At 39.5% G+C, this 24,428-nt stretch overlaps 1 protein-coding gene and 1 long non-coding RNA gene across 2 annotated transcripts; one reads left to right on the top strand and one right to left on the bottom strand.

Moving 5' to 3' along the window:
• Positions 1-3,073: 3,073 nt before the first annotated feature.
• On the top strand, positions 3,074-12,790 carry LOC138195454 (uncharacterized). Its single transcript, XR_011178014.1, has 3 exons — positions 3,074-3,266; positions 3,508-3,639; positions 10,017-12,790. It is a non-coding gene; the product is annotated as an uncharacterized lncRNA (long non-coding RNA).
• On the bottom strand, positions 9,681-23,603 carry LOC138195449 (macrophage-stimulating protein receptor-like). The gene is made up of 21 exons (XM_069144867.1): positions 23,492-23,603; positions 21,612-22,901; positions 17,735-17,911; positions 17,471-17,590; positions 17,191-17,361; positions 16,888-17,054; positions 16,132-16,261; positions 15,860-15,996; positions 15,555-15,734; positions 15,302-15,401; positions 14,895-15,125; positions 14,639-14,785; positions 14,365-14,527; positions 14,052-14,141; positions 13,515-13,724; positions 13,325-13,405; positions 13,053-13,234; positions 12,825-12,934; positions 10,593-10,758; positions 10,369-10,505; positions 9,681-10,110 (listed from the first exon to the last, which is right to left on the bottom strand). Exons 2-21 carry the CDS (start codon positions 22,815-22,817, stop codon positions 9,879-9,881), a joined length of 4,137 nt encoding a protein of 1,378 aa, XP_069000968.1. The 5' UTR covers positions 22,818-22,901; positions 23,492-23,603; the 3' UTR covers positions 9,681-9,878.
• Between the last annotated feature and the right edge of the window lie 825 nt (positions 23,604-24,428).

The following is a 24,428-nucleotide window of genomic DNA, read 5'->3' as shown; positions in this document are numbered from 1 at the left end:
ACTCGTGTGTTTGGATGGAATCTGGAAAGCTGGAGCCTTTCTGTGTGGAGTTGACATGGTGCCTGTATGATTTCCTCAGGGTGCTTTGGTGTCCCATAGGGTAAAGAAAAATTTGAAGAGCATCTTGCAAGCTCAAAACACAAACCAGTTTTTAGGCGATGGCTGTCAATCTTGCAAATGAATGTCTGATTAAATAGTCTCAAGAAACATAACGTCAGTGGTAAAATGTGAAAGCTTAGGATTTAAAAGTAAAACAGTGGGATTCAAAGGCAGCTTAAAGTTTTGACAAAGCTAGAGAATGTGATCTCCTATCAGATGGCTCAGTAGATTCATGACAATACAGCTTGATATACTGGCTTATGATAGGTTAAAACAACATAATTACTGGGCTTCCATATTAATACTCACCAATAACTGCAGTCTAATTTAGTCAATACTTCTTTTATACATTTTTTATTCCTATGGAATAGTTGATTAATCATTTCCAGTCAGTGTAAAGCTAAAAGCTAAATGATTCAACACTGACAGGCAATGATCGAATGTTTCGTCTTTCCAGTCCAAACACTTTCAACACACTGAAATTCATCCCGTACAGTTGAACTGCTTCCAGAACTGGGACTTAGTGTGAAACTTAAGGCTTGACACAATCTCAGCAAATGTTAAGTGTGACTTTTACTGTTTGAAGGAGCCGAGACCGTTTTAAGAACAAATTGTTACAGAAGGAGACGGTCAAAGGAGGGATTCTTTGAGCACTTGTCAGCAGCCTCGAAGGTTTGTACCGGTGAACAACGTCACCTTGATCAACTTTTTTGTCTCTTAGTGCAGAGCTGATTACATTATTAATCATTGGTTTTTAAGCATTTTATTCATTTCCTGTAGGACACCAACACGTCAGGCCAAATTCAAACCCATGAATATTTGGCTATTTCAGGAATATCAAAAACAAAAAACAAATTCAAAACTTATATTTAGGTATCAAACAATGTTTATGTGTTGTATATGTTAATTTTTTTAAATATCTAACAGTGGTTCACTTCCCTGTCTTATTCACTTCAATAAATACGAGTTGAAAATGTAATAGTAACTTCAGTGAAGGAAAATTCTTATATTTTTCCATGCTTTTACAACAGTTAGTTTTGTAACTCTATTGCAAGGTTTTACTTGAACAAACTAAGTGTCCACTGCATAAATTTTGATGAAACTAGAATAACTTGCTCATAGTTGTACATCTCTATCAACCAGTACAGTTGCAGTTTACATTTATATCTGTCCAGACTCATGTAATATATGTCATGAAGACGTTGACAGAGTCTGGCCAAATAAAGCTGATTCACACAGACCACGCAGCTGCAGTCATGTAATTGACTACGAGGCGGCTTAATGCCAGAGTAAAGAAAAAGTTGTATTGTTTTATACATAGATACAGCTCATTGCTTATACAGTAGATCAACAAGAGTGCTGACTTTACTTCCTTACTGCAGGAGATAAACAATGGCTTACAATGCATTCAGAAGGTATAATTACTGATGTAAATAAAACTGGGTAGATACAAGTTTGTGGGAGCTTATATACACATGGTTGCTATTTTGTTAAATGGCAGCCAATCGTGTTGTTAAACGAGAACAACAGTAAAGATTGAACGCATGCCGGCCACCTAATTTCAGCAGCATGTGGTTGCTGGATACGCTGATGGGTTGTCTTGTAGACAGCACCACATCTGGCTGTTCTTAACAAAACCAAACTGACTTTCTGGGGCTTAACAGAAAAGGAAGCTCATTAGTATGCCACACCCCCCCCCCCCCCCCAAAAAAAAAAAAGCATGGGCTAAAGCAGTTAACATAAATAACTTGGGAGAACAGTGTACCAACACATGGCAGATAGATCACATGAACCAAGTCATATGAAACTACAGTTCATCAATACTGTCGCACTACTTGTAATCCAAGTAGCATTTTGAGCAAATAATGTCACATTATTTTGTTTATAAGCAAGATGAAGTTGCCATGAGTTTTTTCTTTACTTTATGTTATTGTGAGGAATGCAGTTATTGCAGTACTTTAAATTACTTTGTCATGGTTACTGGCACATCAAGTACAATTCTGCCTTTTACAGATTTTTTTAATTCCAGAATGTAACAGTTTATGATGCATACCAGCACTAACGGAGCGCAATAACCTATCCAACAGGAAATTACTGCATGCAGCCACACACTCGTACTTCACATACAGGTAAGCTGCCATCAATAAAACTTCCATTAAACATAGTGTTCATTTTTTTCTCTGTACCTTATTGTATAATGGGAAGCCATTTCCCTCAATGAAGGTATTTTTTTTAAAAAACAATGAGGCTTATCTCCACCATCCAGATTGAATAATTACATGTGTTGTACATGAATAAAAACCTACTACCTTTCATAAGAAAGCTATGTTTTCATATGCATGGTTCCCCTCAAAGAAGAGGATAAGAAGAGTCGTGCATGTGACTGCATTTTAAAATGTAGAATATTGAACAAACATATAGTGCACATGTCTGGACCACTGAAGAATAATCAATACATATTTACAGTTTTTCAGCAGTAAGAGAGAAACATGCAGTTTCTTTGTGAATCTCCATTTTGGTGGTCACGTGCAGTTTAGTGTAGTGTTACTACACTATAGTATGAAAAATTTATGAAGATGAGTGTTGACGAAATCAGTTTAATTTTCAATGCAGAAGTAATTCTATAAGTACTACATAAGGAAAACCTCATTTTTAGTTTATAGTATGAAGATATTTGTATAATCACATCTATGTAGTTATTTGTTAATAATATATTCAGTATGTGAATGCTGTAACACATCTCCATTTTCTAAGCCACAAAATACATTGGCACATTGATGGAGGATGATGAAAAACTAGAAATGAAAAAAACAAAAAAACAAGTACAGTTATCTATGAGGCTGGCCTTGTGCTTCTAAAACTCTTTCATTGCTCTGCAAATTTGTGTTTGCCTTTCAGTATAATCCCATCTGTGGACACATTCGCTCAGAGAGCAGAGACAGGAACAAACATAACACTTCTCTCCATCTGTGACCTCCCAACTCCTCATCCTCCCTCTGAATGCAGTGCAACAATGAAGAAGTGCAAGGAAGAGGGAGGAAAATTGCCTCGCTATTCAGCGAGCTACTGATGGTACACGAGCTCAAGGATGGCAGATTCAATTCAGAGAACAGAAGTGGAAGAAAGGCTACGAACCCACTTGCAAAACATGTTGCAAAGAAAATTAGGTTGTTTAAGATGTAAAAGATTCATTCCTTTACTCAATAAAAATAGAGCTTAAAAAGTAAATGCATAGCATGAAATATACTTCATCACACTATGCTAAATATTTAATAGTCAAAAAACAAGAAGTACTTTTGAGGATTATAAAATCCAGCATTTGTCAGTCTGCTAAACAATTTGTCAGTGGCTAATCAAATGTGTTCTCTCAGGCTGCATTCTTGTTTATTTCTTTGTCTTTTTCTGCAGACTTGTTCTGACCAACATCTTGAAAAACTGAAAGACCTTGAGCTTTGATGAAAAACTTCAGACTGCGAGCGTATCCACAGCCCAGTTAAAAAAAAAAAACCCTGCAAGGAGAGGCTCACAAAAGTGAATCAGGTAAGTTGTTTTTTTTCTCGCTCCTCAGGCCATTATATACTAAGTGGTGCAATGCGGATCAGGTACTACCACAAAGACCAAAAGCTAACTAGATCAACGCATCAATTGCAGAGCTTCAAAGATTAATTGCAGACAAATAGGATGAGTAGTCGGTGCCCCGTTGTTCATTTACAATTAACTATGAACATACATCTCTGATTTACTTGTATGTTAAGGAGCATCCAGACTCCTCGGGTCATCTGGGACAGGTTTACTTAATTTTCCCAGAGATGAAAAACAATCAAGGTGAATCAGCTTTTAGTTTCTGGGTTCTCCACCTTTGGAACAAGCTTCCTAAATACCAGAGGTCTGCTATAACTGCAGCTCATTTAAATATGGCATTAAAACATTATTGTTTACTGAAGCTTTCCAGTGAACTAAGGAACTGCAATTTTAATATCTTGTATTTCTATGCCTCTATAAAATACTTTATTTTCTTTTAAATGCAATTTTAATTTGCTTTTAATATCTTATTTTTAATGTATTTCTGTAAAGCACTTTGAATTGCCTTGTGTCTGAATGGTGCAATAGAAATATACTTGCCTCTGTGGGCCAATAATCTCCAAGCAGCGTCTCTGACCAGAACCAAATGTCAAACATGCACACCAACAATGATTCACTCAGCTCATTATCAGCTAAACCAAAATGGCAGCTGCATGTTTGGCTCCTTAAAAGCGGAGATACATTCAGGATGCTGGCTCCTTATTCAATTCCTGCTGTTTAGGAGAAATTTTACATGTACACGAGGTGAGTCTGATACTTTCTCCTGTTTACTTACATCAACAAACTAACTTATTTCATTCAAAACAAATCATAAGGTTATTTAGTCAATAAACTGAGAGTGCTAATTACCCATGCAAATGTTCTCTTTTCATGTTCTCCATTTGAGTCTGTGGAGGACAAATCTGCATAAACCCTAAACAGGAAGTAGTTATAGCCAGTTACTTTTGCTCATTCAGTTTGTCATGGATCACACAACAGCTGCTGTCTGATATTTGCAGATTTCGACCAGACTCCGCTCCAAAACCAAGGCAGTGTGAAATAAGTGTAAAATATTGATAAATATATACACTTCAAGACAACAAAAGGAATTTTAGACCAGGCACTTTAGGGGTCTGCTCTCTCTCTCTCTCTCTCTCTGTTCAGTACAGCTACTCGCCTTCACTGTGCTGTTGTGGTTGTGTGTGTGTGTGTGTGTGTGTGTCTAAAGTCCAAGAGGAACATATCTGGTGTTTGTGAATAAATAGACCAACTCAAACTTGGTGTAGGTGCTCAAGATCTTTTCGCTGAATTATAAATTCGATATTTACTCAAATATTTGGCCCTGTAGCTAACGTTTTTAATGGGGAATTTTACCAATGAAAATAAATGACTCATCATGGGTTACCCTACTCAGCCTATGTTTGCAGTGGCTCTGGAGGTTTTCTAAAGTCTAACAATATACAATGCCTATAAAAAGTATTCACCCCCCCCCCCCCCTTGGATGTTTCACCCTTTTGTTGCTTTTATACATGAAATCATGGTCAATATAATTTGTCTTTTTTTGACAAGAATTTGCAAAAAAACAGATTTTTACAAAATAATGTCAATTAATTAAAAATATATAAGGTAAAGTAAATGATTGCATAAATATTCACCCTCTTCAGGTCAGTAGTTAGTAGATGCACCTTTGGCTGCAATCACAGCACTGAGTCTGTGTGGGTATGTCTCAATCAGGCTGGCACATCTGGACACTGCAATTTTTCTCCATTCGTCCTTGCAAAACAGCTCAAGCTCTGTCAGGTTGCTCGGGGATTGGGCATGAACAGCTCTTTTCAAGTCCAGCCACAAATTGTCGATTGGCTTGAGATCTGGGCTTTGACTTGGCCACTCCAGAACATTCACCTTGTTGTCTTTGAACCATTTCTGTGTAGCTTTTGCTGTATGCTTAGGGTTGTTGTCTTGCTGGAAAAAAAATCTTCTCCCAAGTCGTAATTCTCTTGCAGACCGAGTCAGATTATCCTCCAGGATTTGGCAATATTTTTCTGCATTCATGTTCTCCTCTACCTTTACAAGCCTTCCAGGGCCTGCTGCTGAGAAGCATCCCCAGAGCATGATGCTGCCACCACCATGCTTCACAGTGGAGATGGTGTGTTTGGTGTTCGCCAAACATAGCTCTAGTCTGATGGATAAAAAGCTAAATTTTTGTCCCATCAGACCAAAGAACCTTCTTCCAATTGACCTTGGAGTCTCTCATATGCCTTTGGGCAAATTCCAGGCGAGATTTCATGAGCTTTTTTTAACAGTGGCTTTCTCTTTGTCACTCTCCCACACAGCTTTGACTGGTGAAGAACCCGGGCAACAGTTGTTGTATGTACAGTCTCTGCCATCTGAGCCACTGAAGCTTTTAACTCCTTCAGACTGGTCGTAGGTGGCTTGGTGGCCTCCCTCACCAGTCTTCTTCTTGCCCGGTCACTCAGTTTGTGAGGACGGCCAGCTCTAGGCAGATTTAAACAAGTGCCATACTCCTTCCATTTCTTAATGATGGATTTAACTGAACTCTGTGGGATGTCCAGTGAGTTGGAAATCTTTTTGTAGCCATCTCCTGACTTATATTTTTCAATGATCTTTTCTCTGAGTTGCTTTGAGAGTTCGTTTGTCTTCATGTTGCAATTGTAGCAGGAATACTGATGAACCAGAGACTGGACCTCCCAGACACAGGTGTTTTTATACTACAATCACTTGACACACATTAACTGCACTCAGGTGATTTCCATTTCACTAATTGTGACACTGCTGGCATCAACTAGCTGGATCTCTGTTGAATTAGGTCAGTCACTTTAAACGGGGTGAATATTTATGCAAACACTTATTTTACACTATATATTTTTAATTAATTGACATTAGTTTGTAAAAATCTGTTTTAACTTTGACATGAAAGAGGCTTTTTTTTTTTTGAAAATTCTTGTCAAAAAAGCCAAATTATATTGACCATGATTTCATGTATAAAAGCAACAAAAGAGTGAAATTTTCAAGGGGGGTGAATACTTTTTATAGGCATTGTAGATGTGATGTATTAAGGTTTATCTCAGCATGGACTTGTGCTACATTCATACCAGAGTTATTGTAATAAGAATTTTCTAACTTTGAAATAGAATTTGTGTCAATATTTAAAACACTATTATAAGTGGGAAGCAGCAATTTCTCTGAAAGCAGAAATTTATTGGATTTTGCACAAGTGCCTCAAAAGGCAAACACAGGTGCGTCATGTCAGCCAAAGGTTTGGGTAATTAAACCCAAATGTAATGGATAAAGTGAAACTACATTGTGTCTACACCGTAATTTAATCCCTCAGACAATTGACCCTGAAACCAATAAATCAAGCTGGGTCTGTTTCAAACTGTTGTGTGGGGTTGAAAAATACAAGGGCAGGGTCAAATGAAAAATGATCTCAAGTTGCATTTTGGGAAGTGCAGGATTCCCAGTTTTTTTAGCTTGACCATGGTGAGGGAACTAAAAGGATGTTTTGAACTTTGTTTTGCCTTCGTGCCGGCAACAGGTATTATTTGGTTGTCCGTCCCCGACATTCCCGTGAATACAACATCTCAGAAACGCCTTGAGGGACTCTTTTAAAATTTGTTAGAAAAAAAATGGCAAGGATGAACGGATTTGAATTAAATGGTAAAATGTAACACCATCAATTAAATTTAAAATCAATAAATATTAGGTAAATATATTGGTCATCAGTTCTTTTAGTTTCAACAAGCAGCAAAGAGAGCATCCAACTAAGTTTCATCTGAAGTCTACTAACACACCTGTTTGTCCACACACGGATGACTAAGCACTTTTTCTCCCCTAACAACCCACTACACATTTCTGTTTACATTGTCGAACCTGGTAGCTGCTTACTACATCTGTTGAAATCAAAACCTCAATAAAAAAGAAAAAAAAACAGTCTCGCTCTCCAAAATAAAAATAAAAAAGTCTAAATCAGAAGAAAATTAAAATAGAATAATAAGAAAAGAATCATGGTTAAAAACAGCAAAATGTTTTGATACCGTACAAATTTCTATTTTCCAACGGTTTTTTTTTTTTTATTGCCAAAAATGATGGCAGTCTTCCTTTTATCATTTCAAGTTTTGATTTTAATGCCAGTGTCCCTGTTGCATGCCAAATTTTATTTACAAATGACAGCAGCTTCATACAGTCTCAGAAGCTGCACTAGCAACATAATCATAAGATTACTCTGCATGTAGTTACTATGAAGAGTGAGAGAACAAATCTGTATGAAATCTAAAGTAAAACACTCTCTTTCAAGATTCATGGTTCATAGCACTTGACCAAAAAGGCTTAACTGCCTTTCGTGTCCTGCCAGGCTGAGGAACAGGTGAAGCATACGATGTTTACTGCATGTCAAACCACACCTCAGGTCCTCGTTATCGTCTATAGATACCTTTTAAAATGATCTGACATGAAATCAGTCAGATCTTTGGTTTATATTTCTTTGGAGCTCTGATGATTTTGAAAATGGATACTGCAAGTGACCAAAAACATTTAAATACAAGGCAGCCTGCGTATGCTGCTGTGCAACTTAAATAAAACCAAATCCTATACAGTGGTTGTTCACAGACATAAATATCTATGATTTTGGCTTTCTATTAAGTCTACAGGAGGAAACATGACCTCATTTTTAAACCCTGAACCTCTAACTGAACACAACCAGAGCTTGCCATTATTACTGCCACCTGTGCAGTACCTAAAGGCAAGGGATAAAAAAAATAATTAAAAAAAATAAATCTTTTTTTAGAACCATAAATTATTCATAGAGAGTACTACAAATGCTAGATACACAGATTAGGCATGCAGTTTTCACTCTGGTTGAGCTGACATCATTCAGACCTCTAACAGTGTGTGTTTTTCCTCTCATCTACCTGCCAGAGAACAAGAGCTGTCCTCCCTCAGACCTGTGTCGCAGCACTCTTTGATGGTTCAAAAAGAACTTTTGTACTTTGCTTTGCTGTAGTGCTCTTAGGAATAAAATGTTAACTACATTGTTTCGTTTGTTTGGGGGGGAATCTTTTTTTGTCCATCTGCAGCCGTTTCTTTTTTTTCTTAATTTTTATTTTAGGATAGTTCTAAGTCAAAGACATTTCTTCAGTTGACACATTGTAGAGAAAAGTATGTAATTTGTTTGGATAAAAACACTCTTTACAGTGTGACCTAGTGCATAGAAATAAGATCAGATCACTTGGATTCAAAGAAAATAATTGCAGCAAAAATCAAGTCTATCAGAACCAAAGTGGTTGCCCTGACATAAAGCTTTGTCTATATGACAACCAATGAACCATCTCTTTAGTTAAGCCATAATGAACTGTTGGTATAAAAGTTTAAAAAAAATCAGTGCTTATATTAAAAATTGCCTTGGGTTGACTATCATGGTGTGGAGATTATTTTAATTAAAGGCATTTCAAATAACTTTCTGAAATTCACTGCATGTTGAGCTGAGTTGATCCAGTTTAAAGACTGAATTTGTTAACTATGATTTCGGATGTCTGAGGTTCAGATAAATGTAGTTGAACTGTTTTTGAGACACCTTTGTGTGGAGATGTCTGCTGTAGTGCAGAGCATCACTGCAGCAGAAACTCAAGTACTCATAAAAATGAGGCACAGGTTGTCCTCTAGTGATAAATACGGGCACTACATGTGTTACTGCACAGACAGCTCGCAGAAATCGTTGTAGATTGAGTACACATGGACATACACTGTGGAATAAAGTCTACATTCTGTAGGCTATATGATAGGGTATAAAATAAAATTGTTGACCCCTGAGCACCAGTCAGTTAAATATACTTACTTGGAGACATACTATGAGTGTACACCACCTCATCCTATTCTACAAATATGAAAACACAATCACATTAACATTCATTTAGTCTCATTCACATGTGTGCTTCAGAAAGTTAGAAAAATCTCATACATACTGCATTTTCTACAAATAATCTGTTGTAACCAAGATGTGAAACTTCCAGGGTGGTTTAGTTTTTTAGTTTGTTTGTAGTACCTACAGTGTCATTTAATTCAGTAGTCAAATGTTCAGTGTGCTCAGGCTTGAAGACATAAAAACAATTCATCTGACAAGGAAAGCTGTCTCTTTTCTTGTATGCTTTCCAACCATAATGTGGATCCTATTATCTTGTTGGGGAGTCATGTGTTATTGCAATTCAGCTCTCAGCTTGACTGTCTGTGTCCAAGTCCGAGGCCTCAGCCTCATCAGCAGATCCAGTCAGTGAAGGGTAGGGCCTTGGCTGGTCCAAGTTGACATAGTTAACTTTCAAATTGATGTAGTGCTCTCCTTCCAGAGAGGACAGGATGTGCTGTACTTCTGTAACCAAGCTGTGGAAGGTCGGCCTGCGCTCGGGCTCCGGGTCCCAACATGCCAGCATGATTGAATAGCTGTGGAATGAATGATTGTGGCGATAAGTGAATGAGGAGGCACGTGAGTAAATACGCAAGCAGGTGAGTAAACTTCTGAATGATAGCCATTAGGAGCTGACATAAAATAACATAGAGGTGAATTCATGCCTCTATTTGCTTATACTTTACATGGTCGCAGGGTACAATATAATCTTCTGAAGAAATTTGAATTGGATGAAGAAAGCCAAGGCATTATAATCATTATGTTGGGGGATAGGATGCTGGTATGATTCTTACAGGGTATCTGGGCAAAACTGTGGCTGTGGAAGCCGACGTCCCTTCAACAAGTAGCATGTGATGTCATAGGGGTCCACATCTGGATATGGGCTAGCACCTCTGGTCAACAGCTCCCACATTAAGATGCCATACGACCACTGGGAAACAGATAATCAATGTAATGTTGATACAAATATTATAAATATAAGTATATTTCTGTTGGCTTGATGAGATCAAGCACTCACCACATCAGATTTGATTGTAAACTTCTGTGTTTGCAGGCTTTCGATAGCCATCCATTTCACTGGGAGCTTTGCTCTTTTGTGGTCTTGAATGCTGTAGTACTCTTTATCATAGATGTCCCTTGCCATGCCAAAGTCAGCCACCTTTACTGTGAAGGTTTCATCCAGCCTGTAAAGAGAAAATGTCTTTAGAAAGGATTATCTCCCCAGCTATTTCTGGTTCAAATAGAAAATTGCTTGGCTCAAGGAAAAAAAAAGGTAAACCTAATGTAATACCAATTCCAATTCAGATAATCAGTGCTGATGATCTGTGATAATCCTATACACAGGTGGGATGGAGGAGAAGAGGTGGTGAAATCAAATGAGTTTAAATACTTGGGGTTAGCAGTTCAAAGTACCAGGAAAGGCAGAAGAGAGGTAAAGAAGAGAGTTTAGGCATGGTGGAGTGTTAGGATTCCTGTCTGTTCCTAGTGTGTTTTCCCCTGTTTAACCCCCGAATACCTTTCCTCCTGTGTCCTGTCATTTCCCTGTCTGTTTTTCTCCCTCAGCAGTACCCTCCTCCAAGCACCGCCCACTACCGCACCTCTCCGGCAGCACAGCTGAGCGGCATTCCAATTGATTACGCCAGCCGCTACTAATACTCCGGTCTCCTGCCCATCCGGTGTCAGTTCGTCCGTTGCCTACCCGTCAACCCGTCCAGTAAGTCCGTTCCGTCTCCCGTTGTTGAGATTACGATTCTGACCTGTTTCCTGCAGTTCAGTGTCGGGCCACGGGCATCCACCTGAACGAAGAAGATTCCAGATCGTTCCTCGGAGATCATCTGCTGCAATCTTGGCAATCCTGTGTCGAGCTACGAGTGTCACACAGTCGACCCTGCCGGTTCCGTCCAGTGTCGAGCCACGGGCATCACCTGCACGAAGAGACCCTCCAGTGCGTTCCTCGGAGATCCGCTGTCGAGGTTTGGGGCGATCCTGTGTCGAGTCGCGGACGTCACACAGTCGATCCAGCCAATCAGCTCGCTGAGGAGAGATCTGGGGATTCCTCCAGCGGAGCATCGCCGTTCGGCTACGTCACCCGGCCACGTGTCAAGGGGAACCCCGGGATTCCCTCGTGTGGCGAAGCGCAAATTGACACAGACTCTTGGCGTGCATTTCCTGTTTGTTCTCACTGCCCGGGAAATAAAGACCTGATTCCTAAGAGATTTTGCCGTGTGTCTGCATTTGGGTTCGTTGATCCCCTCACCCCCTAACATGGAGCGGGTGGAGAAGAGTGTCGAGGGATTTTCGACACTCTTTTGACAGTAAGAGTGAAATGGAAGGTTTAGGAGATGGTAGTGAGACCAGTGGCGGCATTGAGGAAAAGACAGCATCTAGAACTCTGCTACCTCCAGCTCTGCTTTCTTGGATTTTCGTTTGGAGTGATGAGGATGGACAGTTACAGGAATGAATGTATTAGAGGCACAGCTCAGGTTTGGAGACAAAGTGAGAAGGATGAGATTGAGATGGTTTGAACATGTGCAGAGGAGACATGTTGGGTATGTCGGGCGAAGGATGCAGAAGATGGAGCTAGCAAAATAGGAAGGCCAAAGTAAAAAGATGGAGTGAGGGAGGACATGCAGGCAGTCGGCATGACAGAGGAAGATGCAGAGGACAGGCAGAGATGGAAATGGATGATCTGCTGTGGCAACTCCTAACAAGAATAGCCAAAAGAAGAGGAAGCACAGGCTGGGGCAGGAATAGTGGAAAAAAAAGTCAGAAAATGAGTGGCATTAAATGTATTTTCTGATTTGAAATAAAAAAGGTGTGACTAATCCTTTTATATGTGCAAACAAACAAAGTGTAAAAAAGAGAAATACATGACTGACAGTTTTTCAAATATTAAACATCTCTGGAGGTTTTTAGATGGAAAAAGTAATCCATTTTGTTTGATAGATCGAACTTTTTACTTGTTGGATCACCAAAGCAAGGTTATTTTTCTTTTCCCATTAAGTGTTTAAACTTACCAAATGTATAATTATGATGAAGAAGAAATACAAAATGTTGTTTATTGACATTATTTGTTTCCTAATTTCTGAATAAATACATTTCTATGTATTTGTATTGATAAACTTTGATAATACCTCAAATAGTTGACACATCGACTTAATAACCAACGGTGAAATAGCCTCTTGCAAGCGAGACAAAGCCATTCACTGACATGTCACGGGCCAGTAATCAGTGTATGATTCACACTCACATGCAGTTACGTGCAGCCAGGTCTCTGTGAACAAATTTCTTCTGAGCTAAGTACTCCATGCCCATGGCAACCTGAAGCCCAAACCCAATCAGGTCTTTCACTGTTGGGTTCTGTAAAGAAAAAAGAGATTCTAAACAGAGCTGGCTCAATCGAACCTCTAGTCAGGTTAAAAGAGCAAATATCTACAGTCGTGACCCCTCTGATTCAGAATTTCATTGTTTAATTTACCCTTTTCTCAGACCGGATGAAATGACGCACATCTCCATGCTTCATATACGGCAGAACCACCAGAGGGAGCCCTTCTTTGGGCAACATGATGCCCAGCAGAGACAGTATGTTCGGATGGTGGAAGCCTTTCATGATGATGCCCTCTCTGAGGAACTGGTCTACTTGACCTAAATCGGTGATCCCTGTTGAAAAAAATAGACGTGTGAACTCTAATACAGACCAGTGTACCAGCCATGCCATAATGATTTCCTTTGTAAAATAAATTCACTTACTGTTCAGTGATTTAACAGCACAGTGGGTCTCTTGCTTGTTGCTGTCTATCAAGTATCCATGATAAACTGTCCCAAAGTGACCTGTATGAGAATAAAAATGGCTGAATTAAATGTTTGTGCTAAACTGTAAAAACAATCTATTATAGTGGAAGAAAGAAAAAAGAAAGAAAGAAAAAACACAAAAGCTGACCTTTGCCAATAATCTGGCTGTCCTCAATCTGGAGCATCTCAGCAGGGATCAGCACATCTTTGACGTCTTCGAGAAGATCAGAACTCAAGCTCACCATTGAGATGTTGTCCCGAGGCATTAAAGGCACAGACAGATGATCATAGCTGGCAGCGTACGTTAAACCTTGGAAGGCCATTCCTCCTGAACCTGATGTCTGACTTGACAGATCCACTGTAATGCACAAAGGAGAAAAAAATTAACTGATATGAACTGTATGAAGGTGAAAAGAAAAGTATAAAAAGGATTTGACTGAATAGGATAACAATATAAATTGTTTAGTAATGATCAGGTTGAAAGTGCCTAATACAACAATGCATACCAATTCTACTCTTGACTTTCATCCCTTAATTATGGAAAAACAAAATAAATGTTTGCCACGATGTTTGTGGTTTTAGGTTTGTATGTATTGGATATCTTTAACAAACTGTACATTACTGCAATCATTTTTATTATCCCTTTATTGATTTATGAAGGAATGAATTCATGTGGATGTCTCACCGCGTCTGTAGTCACCTGATGGAGAGGAATTAAGGGGGCTGCCCATGCGGTTCCGTGACAACATCGTTGACAGACGATTCTCTATGTTGGCTGAAAAGAAACATTTGATGAATGAAAATCACTGACAGTAAGCTATGAAAATACACAGTAAAGGCAAAAGGCACAGCTGGTCAGGTTGATGACAATCAGATGACAGCATAGAACTCAAAGGAAACATCTGTTCACAAATTATTAGCACAACTGCACAACAAAGTACTGCAGTTTTGTAGATTATGTCAAGAAATGTAACAATAAATATCAGAATCTTTCTTACCTCTCTTTTTCTTCCTCAAATGAATCATCACAATTAATGCCAGGCCAGCACCGACTGCCAGTGCAGCAATGATGCCCAGGGCAATGCCCGCTATCACAGTGTTGTTGTTACTGTCATCATTGACTACTTTACCCACATTATAAACCTCCCCGTTCACATACACCTGCAGCAGTGAAACAGATTATCATTACTCTGTGAAATACATTTAATTTCAAATTAGTTTTCAATGAGTGATTCCGGTTAAGAGAGATGATTTCAAAGCAGACTCTCTCACCTGGACAGGTGCTCCCTCACTGGGGATAACCAAGCCTTTAGGCATCCTGCAGGTCAGCTCATTTAACAGAATCTGAGCATTGCAGCTCACACCGCCGATGGTCATTGTGATCTTCATACATGTGCTGACTGTATTCAGTTTGTTATGCTGTAATATATGTGAAAAAAAAAATGGTTAAATGTTAAAAGACAAAGAATGCGGTGTTGGACTTTAATACAAACTGTCAAACACAAACAAAGTAAATACTAATACTTACATGCAGTGAAACCTCGGTGTCTCCTGGTTTTAGAAGTAAGACATTGTCATCATTTTCAAAAGGAATGACTTTGGCATCAGGATGGTAGTCAAATCGTCTCTTCCAGAGGTTACGTTTTCCTTCTATGTGAATAGAAATCTCTCCCGTGTAAGACTTTTCTTCTGGCATTTCCTCTGGAAAGGCTGGAGTCCAGCACTCCATGTGTGTGGTGTTTATTGTGCCGCTGCAAACCTCAAGAGAAATAAAGCAACATGGATCGTTTGAAATCACATACAGTAAATATTTGTTTTATTGTTGTCCTCTTCTCACTCAACAAAGTTTAATGACCTGGTTTGAACTAAAGTCAAAAAGAGTTTGAACCAAAAAAATGTATCTGTAAAATGTTATAAATGAAAGAGTTGACTTACTTGTTGAAGAGACTCCATGAGGGGATTGTTGGGAGTGTACTGAACCACAGGTTTATGGGCTGAGTCTAGATTCTGACCTTCTATCACCAGCTTGGAGCCACTGTGTGTCAGAATAAGTGAGCATGTTTATAATACTATGACTTATTTTATGTGCAAAGACATCATTTTGATAATGAACTTTGAGGGATTTTCAAGAGTGAGGCCTCTAAATCTGAAGCATGAGCCCTTTATTAAAACCAGGTCAGTGTCCTACCTTTGGAAACTGCAATGGGGATGTACTGAGGTTATAACAGGGTTTTTCTTGAAGGAGAACACCTTTGTGGTGGTCACTTGAAAGTTGTCGATAACAACTTTCACAGGTACTTTCCCGTCACCTGCTGCAGCGGATGTGTGGCAGATGATTGAAGATGAAATGCCTTCTCCTTCAGAAGCACTGGAAGCAATAGAAATCATGTTGACCAAATATGTCATACAGTACTTAAATCTCTTCGTGTGAATAAATATCTGATCACAGTGAAATTAAGTTGTTAATATAATACAGTCATCTGTGTTGCTCACCTCTGAATGTTGCACTTTTTGTCTGCAAAGAAGACTTCTCTTTGTATCCCCGAGTTAAGATATCTGCCTGTCAGTGTAACTGTCGTTCCTCCAAACAGGGGTCCATAGTCAGGCTTGATTTCTGTTATGGTGGGCTCCTGATTATTAGATGAAGGTGAAAGATATCAATTTACAATCAACAATTGCATTATTGACCCTATTTCCATAAATTTATAGTATAAACAGAATGGGTTGTGCATTGTTTTTGAAAATAATTCATAACAGATTCTCACCACAAAAGAAAGGCCAGACATGTGAGCTGTGCCTTCGATTGAGTAGCGTCCCTCTACTTCTCCCTCGTGCACTTCCAGAGTGATGTTGAGGTTCTCGTTTGGACTTTTTTCATGAATTTTGCACACTACCCTGAATTAGGAACACAAGGGACGATGTGTTTATTCAGTGAGCCAGAAGCATTTTATATGGAAATGAATAACAGCAAAAGGGGCAACTTCCCAGAAACATTTAAATTGTACTAAAAAAAAAATTAACTACACAAATGAGACAAGGAATTCCTAAAATGCTACATAGTGATTTAAAAACTACTGTTTCTCTTATAATGTTGGTGATTACCCTTTTTTTTTTTTTTTAGATAAAGTGAGGATTTAAATGTACAGGTCCATACAGGTCGAGAAGGTTCTCCTCCTTCTTATGTTACATAAACCCTGTTGGACTATCTGAAAATACATTGTCACAAAGCTGAAAGCAGAACTGTTAGTCTTTGTTTACCAAAGGTGAACCGTGGGAAAAAAATATCAAATTTACACCGTTATTCTGATGCCCCAATTTGACATTAAGGGGACTTATTACTGTAGTCATCCTCAAATCTGTCTGCAAACTCACAATGAAGTCAGTATTGGTTTGTTAATCCATTGTGTGTTACTAAAATCAAATATCAAAATTATACTCATTGTTTTGTTCTGGACATTTTAAAACCATTTTAAAACCATATTGTGACATTGTGAATACAGAAAGGTTGCATGTGTGCTCACCTTTTACTACTGCTCTTTTGAGGCAGAACATTACAAAAGGTCCCAGAGCCCACTGTGATGATGTGAGTTTTGCCACTGATGATGGCCGGTCGTAGGGGAGACTGAAACTCTGAACCGCACAGCGTCACCTCTGTTTCGCCGCCAGCAGGTGACATTTTAGGGAAAAACTGCAAATAAAAGTGTTACCATGACCTAACAGCAACCTGTGTTTCAGCATAATCAGTGCAATCAGCGCACCTTTATGGCTCATTGTGTTTAAACTTTGTGCAGTGGCGAATCAGTTACACTGCACATCATATCTACCTCTGTTATGACAGGCGCACAAGAGTCTTTGTTCCATTGTGAGGTACACTCATGCTGCCTCAAGCAGATTCCCGAACACCAGCCACAGTTCATGAAGCGTGGAGCTGTCAAACACATGGAGCATGTCACAAAATGTGCACACCCTGGTCCTGCAGAGGGCACCCTGAACATCTGGAAAAGGGAGAGAATGAGATGAGGGTGGGGTTAGTCGTAAAAGAGACAAACATAAAGAAGGAAAACAGTCAGAAGATGAGCAGTACCAGCAGTAGACACAATTTACCTTATTTCCAACCACAAAGAGAAGTGAATCCTTTGAGTACACAGCTGCTGTCCTGGATACTCCGACCTCTCCCAGTGAATAGTTGGCATAAACAATAGGCCTGTACAGTGTAAGAATCACCTGAAACACAGAGGTAATGTCACAAGGATTGTCAGTTATAACGTATAACGCAGAAAAATGTATATATTTAGCAGCCGGTCAAACATCCAAACTGCAGCGTATTCATGTGCACAACAAACAATAACACCACTGGCAACACATTACCTGTAGTATCCGCCCATCTGAGGTACCAAAATGACCCAGTGTGTGATTCCCGATAGTGCTGACTAGGAAAGCAGTGAACAGCACATCTTTCATCTGGCCGTTGAAAAGATCAACTCTGTAGTATGGCTTCGATACCAGAGTAGGCTTCGCACTGCATGTGTCATTTCCTTCAGAGCTCTGTACAGGTAGGAGAACCACATTCACACAAGGTCAGCATTAGGAATTCATATATCTGAGATTTTAAATTCAGCTTATTATTGTATGTGCCTCATTCTCCTTTTAAGCATATATATATGAAACTGAAACTCTGAATATATGTATATCTATATATATATATGTGTGTGTGTGTGTGTGTGTGTGTGTGTGTGTGTGTGTGTGTGTGTGTGTGTGTGTGTGTGTGTGTGTGTGTGTGCAAACACTTAAAAACATGAGGGATGAGAAGAATAAATTAAAACTGCAAGCAGTGATATGCGGGGCCTCGCACGCTGAACGTTGGGGATCCAGCGGGTCGGGGCCGCTGGCTCCCCGATGTGCAGCATGCGAAGAGATTTAAGTACTGTATGACATATTTGGTTAACATGATTTCTATTGCTTCTAGTGCTTCTGAAGGAGAAGGCATCACTGCTTGCAGTTTTAATCTTTTTCTCCATCTCCTTCCTTATTCTTCTTTAAAAAAAAAAAAAAAAGGCCTTTTTTTGGCGGCTTTAACATCTTCAAAAACTCATGAAAGTTGGTGCCTGACGCATGTTTAATGTTTCATGAGGTTTGGAGCATCGTTTGACCTTAAATATCAACTTCCTGTGTCACGGCAAAACATCAAACTTAGCCGCATTGCCCTGGCTATACAATATACAAAAATTATTTTGGGTCACTTTTTGGATGACATGCTATAGGATGAATTTGTTTTTATTATTTCAGACAGCATACTATAGTATGCCTTTTTTGTTATCACTTTTTACAGTATGATCTTTTTCTGAATTGACATATATGCCTAAAGTGGGGATTGAACCCAGTTACTTCTCACTGAGGCAACTGCACTATGCTGTCAGAAATATGATTAAAAAAAAAGAAGTCATTTGAATGCATTGAAATGTATTAATGGCATTTTGGGGGATAAAGTTTGTGGTAGTTTGGACAGAAATCCAAGATTTAGACACACCATTTAGTTTTTGCTTTTTATTTTTGTATTTGTTTATGCTATTTTAGGGTTTTGTATTGTTGTTGACCTTTGGTTTGTTATTAGTATGACTGCATTTACAACGCAAACCCGAAACCCAAACCCATGCAGCTTACCCTTAGGGGGACTCACTCTCCGTGAACCATGTGGCTTACCCTTAGAGGGTCTCGCCATCTGTGAATTACCTTGAGCTGGGCTCAAACACGCATCCTCATGAGGTCGTTTCCAGCTCTAAAGCTGTGATTCGTAGACCGCTGGACTATCTTCAGCACTAAAGAACGAGTCGCGGCGGAGAAAGTGTTTCACGGAGTTCACTCAGAGCTTTCCAGTGACTCAACCGACAGTGTGGTTAACTCAACAGGTAAAAGATTCTACTTCACCAAGGTTGCTATTAATGGTTCAAATTCCACCTGTTGATGGTGATTCAACTTTTAGTGAAGTTGAAACATTTGGAGAAATTGAAAAAGTTTTGCAAACACTACACATTACAGGAGATATTTAATATCACTGCAGACCCCCTTGATATTTAATATCACTGCAGACCCCCTTGAAAACATGTATATCTACTATCCAAAGAATGTCTGTGGCAATTTTGGTCGCATTTGAATGAATATTTGTGGATGGTGGCGTTATAGGTTGCAGTGAGCCAAAGACCTGTCACAGTGCAGACCCTCTCCTAGGAAGATTGGTAGATTAGCACTGTTGCCTTTCAGTATGAAGGTTTGGGGTTTGAACCCCCTCTTTTGTGATTACTTTTATTTTAAAAACATACCACAGCAAAAAGTGACCCACTTTTGGGTCACTTTTTGGACGACATGCTATAGTATGACTTTTTTTTTTTTTTTTTTTTTTTTTTATCATATTTTGAATGACATGCTGGTATGACATTTGGGTCACTTTTTGGCCGCCACGCCACGGGAGTTCGTTAAAGTACAACATGTGTGAATCGCCAAAAATGGCTACTAAATTCAAAATGGCAGACTTCCTGTTGAGTTGACGTAATAGTGCATTGGAACTTTTTTGTACATCTCGGTGTGATACACATTTCCATCGAATTTCGTGCATGTACTGTAGGTAAATGTAGCCGCAGGGGCATCTGTTTAGGGGGCGTTGCGAGCCATTTGGCCACGCCCACTCGCAACTCCACTAAAATACGAAATTTTTCGCCGGGAGAGACACCTGTTACCAACTTTCATGAGTTTTTGAATATGATAAAGCCTCCAAAAATGCAGTTGTTTACGGAAAATAATAACGCAGAATAATAATTCCTTGAAGAACAATAGGGCTTTCGCACCATCGGTGCTCGGGCCCTAAATAGAGAATCAAAATTCATCCATTTAGAGAGGAAGTGCTGTGGCCTCGCCTCCAGTCATAGCAACAAGCTGTGAGAGGAAGGTCATAAAACAGCTGCGACTCCAGCTCTGTTGACTTGGTGTCTGTTTGTTGGTGAGCTACTGAAATTGGACTTTCTCACATGTTAAACAGTCAGTGACAGAGAGTAAGTAGCTGGCTGAGAGAGCATGAGTCATGCTGCCTAAAAGAAGGTCATTATTCCAAAAAGGAGACAGGATGTGTTAAACTAATGGTAAACATTCCACTGCAACGCAATTGAGCTGACCTGCCCCAGCACGCCCCGGTTTGCTTCCCACTTGAATGCCTAATATTCACATTTTTTGTATCTTCTCAGTCACTTTGAATTTCAACAGTTAACGCTTGAATACATGACGTATAATATATAAGTTACTGTTTGCACACACACGCAAACCCAGACTCTAACAACAGCTTCAGTATTTTTCCACAAGCACATAAAAAGTGTGATTTTGTCCCCCACTTCCTACCAATGACCTCTTCAATATTTTTCCTATTTCCTAGTCAAATAAAATACGTAAAAGGCAGTCATGGTCCAACACTTGAAATTCCACCTTTTTATCAGCAAGATTTTTAAACTGTGTTTATTGGCACACATTCCTGTACATGTATACACGTCTGTGAGAGCTCAGAGGACACAGATTAAAACTCCATAAAAGAGAGAGACCACACCTTTTTTTTTTTTTTTTTCACCAGTAACTGTAGCCAAATTCAAGGTGTTTAAAGAGTCTGCTTGATTTTTTTTTTTTAGGATTTCTCCAATACCCCTCTGTTCTGTTGGGTAATTAGTGGAGGGTTCTGAAAGGGTTTTAAGAATAAAAATTTAAGAAATTGGGAAAATTCAGCTTCGTGTAATCAGTGACCATTCCCGCTTGAAATGAAACAGCTGCCGTACTAAAACTTTGTACTGTGTTGCCACCCTTTCACTGAGAAAGACTGAAACTTAAAGACATAAAACAGAGCTGAGAAATGGTGTGGCAATGTGCAGGTCACACTACTGACTCATCCACCCCTCCCTGTTGTCTCATCTGGTGTTGCTCTCCCTCTCACACATAAACACACCTTCCTCAAAGTTGCCACAAGCGTAGAATACTCCAGCGTTTAAGATTTACTATATGGACTAACTAAAGTGTCCTTTATAATTTACAATCATTTACTGCTCAGGACAACATACTGTAAAATTGTAAGCTATACTGGTCTGGTCACAGGTGACTTAACAACACAATGTTTGTCTGGACTGATCACTTCCTGTCTGGGTGCAGGGAGACCTTTGTACTGTTCCTCTGCTTTAGTGACTCTTAGGCATTAATACCAAAAAAAAGTGTTACTCACCTCATGTGGGCAGCTCTCACATAGCTGGAAGTGGCAGAGGCCTCTGGACAGCTGCTCTTTACCTGACACACAGCAGGCCTCCACTCCTTTATCAATAGCTTGGTTGACTTTAGTCAAAGGAAAGGCACACAGGGCTGAGTTTTTTTTAGGTTGACCATGTTCATCCAATTCCGTGAACACCCCATACAGAATATCTTCACCCTCGTCCACCCTCAGCTCATCAGTCAAGTCCTTCCCTGCTCGCCCAAAATGTGCAGCCTGTAGCCCGTTATACACAATGTCCCTGAAAGCCTCTCTCCGTCTCCTCCTGCGCTTGGGTTCGTAGCGACACTCCAAGGCCACCTCCCTGTACATCCACACCTCTGGAATTAGAATCGGCAGTCGTCCCAGACGAGTCTGAAAGGCAGAGTTGCTCTTCGAGGGATTTTCCCTCTGCAGGGACAGAAAGTAGACATAGTCCTTGGTGGAAAAACTGTATATGTAGTCAATGCTGTAAGAGTCTCGTAGACTGGGGAGCACTGTCAGGCCATTCATCATCATATGAAAGCCATCCTCAGTTGAAAGTGGCCTCACCACTGATATTGATCTCCTCGGATAACTTTGAGTCACTCTGTCATTGACAGAGGCTGCGACAAAGAAAAGCGAGGTGGCTCCCTGTTCAACGATGGTGACTTTAGTGCCAAGTGAGCTAGCCAGACAGTCAGGACAGTTGATGGGAGAGTTTTGCTCCTTTTTGTATAAACACTGAGGCTCAGGCTTCGGCAAACTAATGTCAATGAAGTAACAGATCCCATGCTGAGTACTTCCACAAATGTACAAGTATGGCAAAACAAATCCAGCAGGATCCAAAAGCAGGACCTCGTTGTCTGTATCCACTGGATCCTCAGGATCAGTTTCTAGGTCACACACCTGACAGGTTTTACAGTCAGGACTCCCAACAGGTCCAGTTTTCACCTCCCATATTTTATTCATAGAATCATCTACTCCCACTATTACATTCTGGCATGCAACATACACCTCTGTGAATTGAATATCCCAGTTCACTGCAATGTTTTGTATCAGGTTGTCTGTTTGAAAGTAGAGGACGGAGTATTCGACAGTGAAATCCACTAGCCTGCGAGGAGTAGAAGGACATTTGTGCTGTCCTAAGGCAGTTTGTGTTTGTATCCACATCCATACTGTCAGCAAGGCAGTCAAAGTGACCATCTCCACGTCACAGTCCTCAGGGATTGAGTGCTACCTGTAAGACACTTTCCTCAGAGAGCACATTCTGGAGAAGCAGCAGGAGCTCTGTGGGAGAAAAGACAGAAAGGAATGTTGAGATTTAACAGAAAGACAACTGGTACATTTGATTTTCACATTAAACAGAGATTCGGCGCTTCTTAAATGGAGGTGGATACTGTAAACGGTTTAGCTCGCTTAAACTGAGAGGCACAGCATGGGGAACTGAGGGAAACAGGAGGGAAAAGTATCAGCTTCTGTTTGCTTTTTGAGCCCTACAAGAAGACGCCTCTCAGTTTGAGGTAGGAAAAACCTAATATGTACAGGTATGGCATAGCTGTGCAATTTATATAATCTGATAAAGCCGGTTTAAAAATAAGATAGAGATTTTAAGATAAAATCTAAGATCTCAGATCTCAGACTCAGACAGAATAAATACAGAATAATAGCTATATATTTCAAATATAGAGATAAGACCTGTAATTTGAATTATTACTAATACATATGATTCTAATTTTGGCCAATTTAGAATTAAATCTAAAATTAAAAGTGCATACACATAAACTGATTGGTAATTAATTATGGCGAAAATATACTCAGTCATGAACGTGGACCAATAGCTATTCATCGTGCGTAAAAGTATGTGAAGAAAATCTTACCTGGCTTTGAAAAGGGAGGAGCGTTGCTGAAATCTGTTCAACTGTCACAAAATCTTAAAGATTTCGGAGATAAATGTCCTGTGATCGTGATACCCCTCTCATTGGACCCACCCACCTGACAGCGCCGAAGTGCCACTGACAAGCGTTTATACTGACAGTGAACTACCTCATGCCATTGAAATAAACTGCAGTCTGGAGTTGAAAGGAGGATCGTACTGTCACCTTCAAAATAAAATCACAACAGAACAGCGCTCTCGTGGTAGGAATTTAAAATAAAATTTAAAAAAAATGCTATCTGACTTTATCGATCCACAAAGGAAAATTCACATTGGAGTACATTCAAAAGTGTCAGAAATCAAATTAGCCTATTCAAAATACTAGGCTAAATATGAGATTAGAAATTATGGAAATGGAGCTTTAAACAATATATTGCAATTTTGGTAGGTACACATGATTTGTGTGAACACTGTGTAATTATATGTGCTTAAGTTATGAAAAACAAGCCAAATCAGTTAAACACCAAGACTTCAAATGACATTTAAATTCACTTTTGTTGAAAATGTTCAATTATATTTGTTTCAGCAGAATCTTTTTTTTTTTTTTTACTTGTGCAATACGGATTTTAATACCGCTTCCTTCAAAATATGTAGGCTATATCCTGCAATTTCTCCATAATCCATACTTGTAGGTCCAATCATCCAACATGTTCTCGCCCAAGAGATTTAGGTTTTATTTTGAAAGACAGGAAATGCTTGCCTCATTCTGATTTGCTTGACTCTGATATTCCCCAAGTGAGTGCCATTATGTCAAGCCGCACCCGCAACAAGGAAGTATGAAATTGTTGCGAAATCTGACCACCTCAAAAAATACCCTCATTATTTCCTTCCCAGGATTTACATCATCTCTTCAACTGCAGCTCTTTTCCACGCAGACGTCA

The sequence above is a fragment of the Embiotoca jacksoni genome, unplaced genomic scaffold (genome assembly GCF_022577435.1).
Source record: "Embiotoca jacksoni isolate LCO1_2020_lvr unplaced genomic scaffold, fEmbJac1.0.p SCAF_1, whole genome shotgun sequence".
Lineage (NCBI taxonomy): Eukaryota > Metazoa > Chordata > Actinopteri > Embiotocidae > Embiotoca > Embiotoca jacksoni.
This window is presented reverse-complemented; position numbering and strand designations above follow the sequence as displayed.

Bases quoted from the DNA above. Each gene is read 5' to 3' on its own strand.
- LOC138195449 (XM_069144867.1), bottom strand. From the start codon at position 22,817: ATGGTCACTTTGACTGCCTTGCTGACAGTATGGATGTGGATACAAACA. The intron at 13,725-14,051 runs GTGAGACATCCA...TGTGCATTACAG, and splicing joins ATCAGGTGACTACAGACGCG to TGGATCTGTCAAGTCAGACA. The intron at 10,111-10,368 runs GTAAGAATCATA...TTCATTCCACAG, and splicing joins CAGTTTTGCCCAGATACCCT to CTATTCAATCATGCTGGCAT.